The sequence below is a fragment of the Giraffa tippelskirchi genome, chromosome 4 (assembly GCF_054371585.1).
Source record: "Giraffa tippelskirchi isolate mGirTip1 chromosome 4, T2T-mGirTip1v1.2.pri, whole genome shotgun sequence".
Taxonomy (NCBI): Eukaryota; Metazoa; Chordata; class Mammalia; order Artiodactyla; family Giraffidae; genus Giraffa; species Giraffa tippelskirchi.
Window position 1 is genome coordinate 146325941 of NC_137278.1, and position 8942 is coordinate 146334882.

An 8942-nucleotide genomic window follows, 5' to 3' on the forward strand; every position below is an offset into this window, starting at 1 on the left:
CTGTGCCTTTTAAAAATTAACACGGTTCTCCTAACTGGAAGCCCCTTCCCATTTTACATGATGAAAAAAATGAATTTAAAATCACATAACAGTCCAGAAAGTTAAAAAAAAAAAAAAAAAAAAAACTGAATAGAACCATGCACGCACTTCTACACACAAAGCATGAAAAGCATCTTCAATTGTTTTACTAAGATAAAGTCCATTCGACAGGCCTATCAGTTAGGAACCTCTAAGAATCTCTGAAATGTTAGTCATATGCTGCTGCTAAGTCGCTTCAGTAGTGTCCGACTCTGTGCAACCCCATAGATGGCAGCGCACCAGGCTCCGCCGTCCCTGGGATTCTCCAGGCAAGAATACTGGAGTGGGTTGCCATTTCCTCCTCCAGTGCATGAAAGTGAAAAGTGAAAGTGAAGTCGCTCAGTCGTGTCCGACTCTTAGCTCTTAGCGACCCCATGGACTGCAGCCTACCAGGCTCCTCCCTCCATGGGATTTTCCAGGCAAGAGTACTGGAGTGGGGTGCCATTATGGTTGAAGAGAAAACACAGTGATCATCAATTTAAATTTAAAAAAACATATCATCCCAATAAAAAGTTATTTTATAGTTCTGAAGAAACTACTGGTACAGAGATTCCTTCCTTTATTTACCATTTATTTATTCACTGCCTGTTATGCTACAAACGCTGGACTATGAGCAAAGGACCCTCAGAGAACTTATACTCTAATAAAGAAGTTTACTGATTTCAAAAATCTACAATTAACAGTTAAACATTTTTAAAAGCTGAAATGAGCACCAGCAAAATTAGCAATAGATAATATTTTTTAAAAACCAGAAAACTAGATTGAGATAGTAAGAATTACTTTTTAATTGTGACCCTGAAACCAGAAAGTTCCCTCTGTTAATGTGTTTAAAAGTTTGCCTATAAATCTTAAAAAGAAGTTGTTTGACCAGTTTGAAAGCTGTCCATGGCAGACTGAAAAGCCAATTTGTAAAGTGTCTCTTACGCATTTATTGCTTTAGGTATGGCACTAAGGGCTGAAATGATAAACTCAGACCCAGTCCTTTCCTTTGAACTTTTTCATCTCACATGACAGACAAACAGGTAAATTGGACAAATCTCACACAAACTTTTAAAAATACTCAAGGGTGTGTGGCAATGACCACACCAAAGAATTGACAGTTTGGATTTCAAAGGTTTAAGAGGGGTTTCCATGGAGAAAGCTGGTTTGGGATTTTAAATCTGTGTGCGTGGTGGTGGTGCTGGGGAGGAGCATAGCACCCCAGAGTGAGGAGCAATCAGTGTGTTTGAGACACAGGGAAACCTAACGGGAATATAGAAATACAGGCTGAGGTTAAGATGGGAAAGGTTGTATACACTCATTCACTATGTCCTGAGAACCTTTTATTTGTCAGGTACTGTGCTAGGTGCTATGGATACAAGGGCTAGCAAAAGCAAACACAAGTGCTTCCGGCTACCTTGCAGCTTACATAACAATTGAATTGAGGCATACTGATTTTGTTTTAACTACATATGAGTACTTACATCGTATGTAGTTATGAACTGAGATAAATGCTATGAAGGAAAGAAACATGGTACAAAGACAATGGGATAACAAAATAACATGACCTAGCCTGGAAAGAAAGTTGTATATCAGAAAAGATTTGAGATCCTAAACATGAACGGGAACTGTGTGTAGGGAGTGAGGAGGTTATAACCAAGTAAGCAAGGGCCAAAAGATTAGAGATTTGAAGACCTTACTAAGATTCTAGTCTTACTATAAAAGTGATGGGAAGCTACTGAAAAGCATTTGAGGTAGAGATGAAGAGTAAGTGGAATGATCAGGTTAACATTTTCCAAGTATTTCTCTAGTTACACTGTGGAAAATAGTTTGAAGAAAATCAAACTTCATTTAGCAGACTGAATGGAGAACAGTAAGGAGAGCTACTGCAGTGGTCTAACTGAGAAATGATGGTAGCTAGAATTAGAGTTATGACAGTCAATGGAGATGGAAAAATGGACATAAAGCCAATTCTCATTATTAGCAAAGTAAAATGTGTTGTAACCCCCAAATCAATTCTCCAATGCTTTCATGCCATTTGCAGAGATGTGAAGAACCACGAAACATTTGCATCACTCAAAGCAGGAATCCCTCCACACACACTCCCAGCTGACACTGCACAGGGTGACGGTCTGCCTTATTTCACCTCTCATACTGTAAACAAGCATCCTCTTCTCAGTCTATCTGGTGCCACTTTTTTTTTTTTGCATGTTTGTGTTTTTTGTTGGTAATTTTGCCGTTTAGAATGACCCCCCTGGGTGCAGTGCTGAAGCGCTATCTACTGTCCCCAATAGCACACAAGAAGGTCATGATGTGTCTTCCAGAAGAAATACATGTTAGACAAGTAACTACTGTAAAAAAAAAAAGAAACAACCCTATTTGAGATTTACAAGATTAAAAATTAATAGGCTTTTGAAATGGATTAGATATGGAGGTAGTAATGGATGAGTTAAGTACAAAGAAACAGGCGAGAAAACACAGGATTTGGGTGTTACAGTGCGTATGTATCCTGTCCAGTCTTAACGTTATTGAATAACCACTGTCACACATTAGGTGGTTCAATCACTCATCTTACATCAGAGAGAGAGAGAATTAACAAGCCTAGTTCCACTACAGACTACACTGAATGGCCACTTCTCTGATCCTAATCAACAAAATCCTAGCAAAAGTGAAGCTGTCAACATCATGAATTACTGCCCTGAAGACCAACTTCATCTGCTCTTTGCCAAAAATATGAAGATTTGGGGGGAGGAGAGAGATGCTGAGAAAGGGGGCCCAGTAGCCTCTACAGCCCAAGAACTGTTCTGAGGTTCATACCTAAACTTCAATTATAATATCCAAATGAATAATCCAAACAGATCTTATCTTACAGTGAAAGGATATTGTTTTCCTATATATAATCACACAGAACATCCATTTCAGGTAAGTTAACTTAGCAACACAAAATACCAAACATAATCCTAACTAAAAGAGTGACTGCAACTTCTGCTTTACAATAGCTGTTCCCCTGCTTTACCATGCCTCCTTACAACATTTATTAAGATGTCAAGTGATCGAATTGCCCCTTTCTGACAACATCCACTCTAAAGCAAACAAACCCCTGCCTCCTTAGACCTTCCCAAAATTATCCAAATAGGTATTAACAACCTCTTACTGAGACAAACAGTAACAAACCCAACCTGTGGGAGGGACACCTAAACATATGAAAATTTCAAGAAGGAAAAAATGGTAAACAGTGTTGACATACGAAATAAAAGAGCAAATAGACCACCCACTAAGTTACCTGGAGATTGTTAGCGATTTGAGAGTAATTTCAGTCAGCTTAGGTGGGCAACCTCTTAAGAGTTTATCTCGTCTATGGGAATTAGTGCAGAAGGCAATGATCAGCTGTGATATATAGGAAGAAAATTCTAATGGAAGAACTACCAACGTACTGGATTAAAAAGAGGCCTGAGATAAGGAGACTAATTTGAGAAATACTCATCAGGCAACTAAAGTAAAGAAGAAAGGGTGATATCAGGGGTTCCAACTGGGACATTTGGTGGATGGTAACATTAACAAGACAAAATAAGAAAAATGAAGTTTTAAGGTGGAAGAGGAGAAAGTTGTTAACGAGCAGACTTCTATGGGAGTCCCAGGTGGATTAACCTACAGTGTCACTTCATTTACTCAAATATTTTGGGGGTACCATCATTAGAAACTGTGCCAAGGCTCTGCAAAAAAGTTATAAGCTAGACAGTCAGAGACTCAACTTCACACATTTGGCTTATCCTACTGAACTGAAAATTCCCTGAGGAGGAAACTTTTTCATCTTTAATAAATCCAATGCGGAGAGGCAGAAATTATGGTAGAAATAGATACTCTGTACTGTACAGTGAGTGGTTTTCACAACACTTCTAATATACAAACACAATTTTACCCTTGCTTACAACAGAGATTTAAAGGCTGTTGGCAAACTGCATCTCCCAGTGAACAAATTACCTTTCAAAGATTTCATACACATCCCACTGCTGTCTCACTTTTTCTCATTACTTCTCTTAGTCATGAGTCAACATGGGACAGTCTTAATATTGTTCATGTAAATAAAACTAATTTTTAGTTATCTTTCTTCTTCCCAGTTTCCTCAGTGAGGTCCCTTTCTCCTCTTTTTCAGTGGTGAGACCTAACCACTGCTGATAATGAGTGTTAGCAGTACCTGTATCCACACCTCCCTCCCAATCACATTAAGTGAAATCACGTAAATTACTGCCATCAACAGGCAAAGTACTTAGAAAATGCTCAGAAGTCACCTTCTTAAATCTCTACAAATCTATTTCTTCTGATTAAACCTACTTTTCTTCACACACAAGCAGAAGAGATAATTTAGTCTCTCCTGTTATAACTGTTGTCATTCAGCTGCTCAGTTATGTTTGATCGCCATGGACTGCACACACCAGGCTTCCCTGTCCTTTACTATCTCCTGGAGTTTGCTCAAACTCATGTCCACTGAGTCAGTGATGCTATCCAACCATCTCATCCTTTGTTGCCCCCTTCTCCTCCTGCCCTCAATCTTCCCATAACACATTATTGTAAATGCCCACACAGTACTTTCAGCCATTACAGGATCTGTAAGGTCCCTTCCAACTCTGAAAGCTGGATTCCATAACAGGCCTGAGATTTTTATGAGCATTTTAAAGTTTTCAAGGGCAAATGTTTTCCAATAGTCAAAACACATAAATAAATTTGGTGACAAATCATTATCAGGCTGGGAAATTCTACAACACAGTGAATTATTTTAAAATCACATCAAATAATTTGGGTAGATTTTACAATGATTTCTTAAAGAAACTTTCCCAATCCTTACTTTTTTTCCTTAACTCTGGAATTAAAATGCAATTCAACTAAAACAAGTTATCTATTGAGAACTCCCAGGACCAAGGCCCTAAATAAAGTGGAGGATTCAGTTCAATAAGACAAGGTCTCTAACGAGATTATCTATACCCCTCCCCTGAGTAGTGTTTTGTATAGAGTGCTCTCACACCTGTACTCATTTTCTCTAACTAGAACTTCAGGACCTAGCTCAGATCACACCTTTGCACGTGAATCTCCTTGCTTTCACGTTCTCTGCCACTTGGGCCTGAAAGCTACAGACAGCCCTGGGTTACTTATCTTTTTACAAATGTCTTAACCATTCAACAAGCATGCAGATAATACTGAAGGCAAGCACTAATGTTCAACTTTTTGGAGTCCCTCTTAGGGAATTTAAAGTGTCTTCTAGCACAAAATATTTCATAAGCCTAACTCAGAACTGAAATTTAAGGTCTTACTCTTAATGTCCCCGGTAAAAACTTTGGTGAAGTAGAATATGGTATTTGAGAGTTTATCCCCTGAGGGTATCTGGAAGTCCTAGATCTACTACTGTCAAACTGACCTTGGGCAAGCACTTACTGCCAGTTCGAAGTTCCCTCAACTGTAACAGAGACTGCTTGTATCCACTTTATTAAAGTTGTAAGGATCAAGTGCATAAAGTCCACTGTAAGTATTAACTATTATGCACAGAAAGATAAAACAATGGTAAAAAAACTTTTTATCTTTTGATTCCTTGAAATACTTTAATTCAGTTGGTGGTGAAGTACATGAAAATAAAAGCAGAATATCATTAGTTACCTCAGCCCACTGAATATTCAGTATTAATATTTATAAAGGAAGCATTTGCTTTATTTGTGCATATTAAAGTTTTCTTTCTATTATCTACAGAATCACCTAGCACTAAGCCTTACTATCCCATCTTCAAAGAATACAGAATACTAAAACATGAAAAAAAAAAAGGACTCTAGGTTTTGGTTCTCTCCCAATAAATTTGAGCCTATAATTTAAGTCCTACAACAACAACAAAAAGATTCTTTAAAAAATGCTGACATTCCAAAATTTAGAAGCCTGCATCCATTTCCTTACCCCCTTCACATTAAAAAACTATGTAGTTTTTCAGAGACCTGAAAATCTGGGCCTGTAAGGGACCTTTTGTAATCATCCATATCCAAGTTTCTCAAAAGTAAAAATTTAATCTCAAATTAGCCTGCCCAAAGTATCAGACAGTTTACAACAAAGAATCCTACAGAACTAGAACCTATATTTGTGACTAGTAGTCATATTCTCTTTGGATTCCACCATGAGGAAAATGATTTTTTCTTCCTTTTGGATGTACTGTTTTCTTTTCCCCTTGGCACAAGGTAAAGTAGCCTGCATACGTTAAGATTTTCTATAATGTTAACTAATCTTGTCCTCAAGATCCTTCTAGCATTAGGTATTTTAAAACACGTGACTACAACTGATATTTGCAGCAAAATAAACAAGTATATACATTTCTAAAGAGAAATTAGCATCATTTTAAAATAGAACACATGTATTCAAATACAGAAAAATCTTGACTGCAAATGCTGTTTTAATTAATCTCTTAAATGTCAGTTATTTAATATACATAGTGCTTTGGTTTCCAAGACTTGTCTATTACTAAACGGTGTGAGCGTATTACAAGTCTTAAAAATATAGTTATTAGGAGTATCTTTATGATCAATTACTGAAAGTCACTTACTGTTCCTAGGCATATCTTCTATAATATTCACCAACTATTAGAATATATCATTTTTAGGAGATTAAGTAACCCTCCAAGCAATGTTTTGATTTATTCAAGCCCAAACTTGTAGATAACCCTTATCAAGTTCAACACTGAGTATAACTCTTCCATATAATTTGTAAAAAATCTTCAAGCATATATTACTTTCTTTTACAAAAAATGTAAGGAGGCTTCAGTCAATAATCACATATGCAGTATTATCCCATGACTTGATTTCTGTATTTTCAATGGCTTGCACTGAAAGCAAGCAAAACTCCAAAGGGAAACAACATTCTAATCCTTTAAGGAACAAACAACTTTTATTTCCCCCAATAATTTTTATTTTCACCCTAGAACTCACAAACCTAAAAATAACCCAAATAATCGTCTCTTCCCAAAACACTACAATATTTATTATGAGCAAACTAATTTTAAAAGTTTCGAATGCAATACTTAAAAACTCCCTAGGTAGCAAAACTTTCTGAAAATCATTCTTGGCTTTGAAGCCACAGAATCAAAATGTATTTCATTGGCTATCAATATATCGGCCTATTAATTTAACTAGCAGCATGTTTATTACATTTTTCATGATTCTTTCACAAACAGAAAAATTTTCCCCCAGGACCTAAGGTTTGGGTGTGTTTTCAGGTTTTAAAACGTACTGTTCATACCAAAAAAAACCAAAAACCCTTCGGCCAAAATTCAAACTGAAGACTATTTGTTCTTCCCTTTAAAATGCACAGAAAATACAACCACTGGAGAACAAAAAAGGTATCAAAAAATATAAAAACCTGCTTCAGATCGGGAGCTTATTTAAATTTAATTCGTGATGGAATAGAAGGCGGGAAGCAAGGAATGTAGCAATTACTACTGTGCAAAAAAGAAAAGAGAAAAAAGCCAAGATAATATGTGAAAATATAACTCTTCAATATGCATGTGACCAAGGTCTCCAACCAACAGCACAAGTCTCCAAGAACAGAACTTTATAACAAACCTTCATATTCACCGCCACCATATTAGAAAACTCTTTTCAATAAGATCCATTTGTTCCCTGTACTTTTTTGTTTAAGGTTCAGCAATTCACCTTTCTGGCAGTAATTTTGAATATAAGGAAATAAGACTGAAACCCTGAGTTCCTGCTTGGGTTTTTACCTGCCAAAGAAAAATGACAAGAGATGCTGGCGGGAAAACTCTAGGAGTCAAATTTCCACCATCCTGGCTCCCCCTCCACCTTCACTAAAGGGATAATCCAAAGAAAAAAGTTTATAACCCAACACCGAAGACTTGGGAGGAAAAGCAAATCGTTCAAGCAGAATGCACCTAGGCCCGCTCACATTTGAGGGAAAAGAGACGCAGCTGGGACCCCGCGTGGGCAGCAGCAGCAGCTCGGGCCCCACGAGCAGGGCGGCCTAGCGCCTCGGGCAGGCCGGCGGGTAGGCCTGGCCTCCACGTCTCCAAGCCTAGAGTGACTCCCCTGCCCACAGTGGTGCGTGATCTCGCCCCTTCACGCTACCTGGGACGCGAAGTCACGTCCTGGGTGGGCAGAGCATGCGGTACGGGACGCAGAGGGGGCCTATGGCCGGAGATGGGCAACGGCCTAGAGGAAATAACGGGAGGAGGGGGTTAGAAGGTGGGCGAGGAAAGGGGCCTGCTGGGATCGGGGAGCGGAGAGTGGCCTGGAGGCGTCGGGAAAGCCGAGGAACCAGTTAAGGCCAAAGGGGTGGGGCAAGGCCTGTGTGAGGGCCAGGGCCGCGGATGGGGGACGCCCGCCGAGGCGGACTGAGGGTCGGATTTCGGCCTCACCTGAAGTCCTTGTCGCTGGATGTCATTTTTTCCAGCAAATTGGAGATGTGGTACGAGGCGCTCGCCATGTTGACGGCCTCAATCCCGCCCGCCGGCGTTGCTGGTGCTGCTGCCCGCCGCCGCTGGGGCTACTCCTCTCGCTCGCGGCAGCTCCCGCTTCCAGGGTCGCAGCGCGACGCAGACGCTGACTAGGGAGGCGCCTCGACAGGCTGCCCCCTCCCCGGCTAGGCGTGGGCCTATCCCGGGGGAAGCAGAGGCTAAGGGGCCGGCCTAACGACGGCACTGCTCGCCGGAGAACGGGCTCATGAGCAGCGTGGAGAACAGCAGGGCCTCTCCGAAAAGTCGGACACTTCCACTCCCTCCGCACTCGCTCCCTAGGGCAAGAGCCCAAAACCCGCCTCCTTCGCTCCGGGGGCGGGCACGGTAGACGCGAGACGCTACGGAAAGCTAAGGTCAGAGTTCACGGAGGTCTCCCCACGCACGTTGTGGA

General features: G+C 40.2%; 1 protein-coding gene across 4 annotated transcripts in view; it reads right to left on the reverse strand.

The window, feature by feature from the left end:
• Positions 1 to 8833, reverse strand: part of CAND1 (cullin associated and neddylation dissociated 1) — a 37163-nt gene extending 28330 nt beyond the window's left edge. For 3 of the 4 annotated variants that reach the window (XM_081589837.1, XM_081589835.1, XM_081589833.1), the window contains exon 1: positions 8453 to 8833. In XM_081589837.1, coding sequence (XP_081445963.1) covers positions 8453 to 8520 — 68 coding nt within the window. In that variant the 5' untranslated portion in view covers positions 8521 to 8833. Of the gene's footprint in view, positions 1 to 8162; positions 8241 to 8452 lie in introns of those variants that run through there. The other variant, XM_081589834.1, reaches the window with a different exon arrangement.
• Positions 8834 to 8942: the final 109 nt, after the last annotated feature.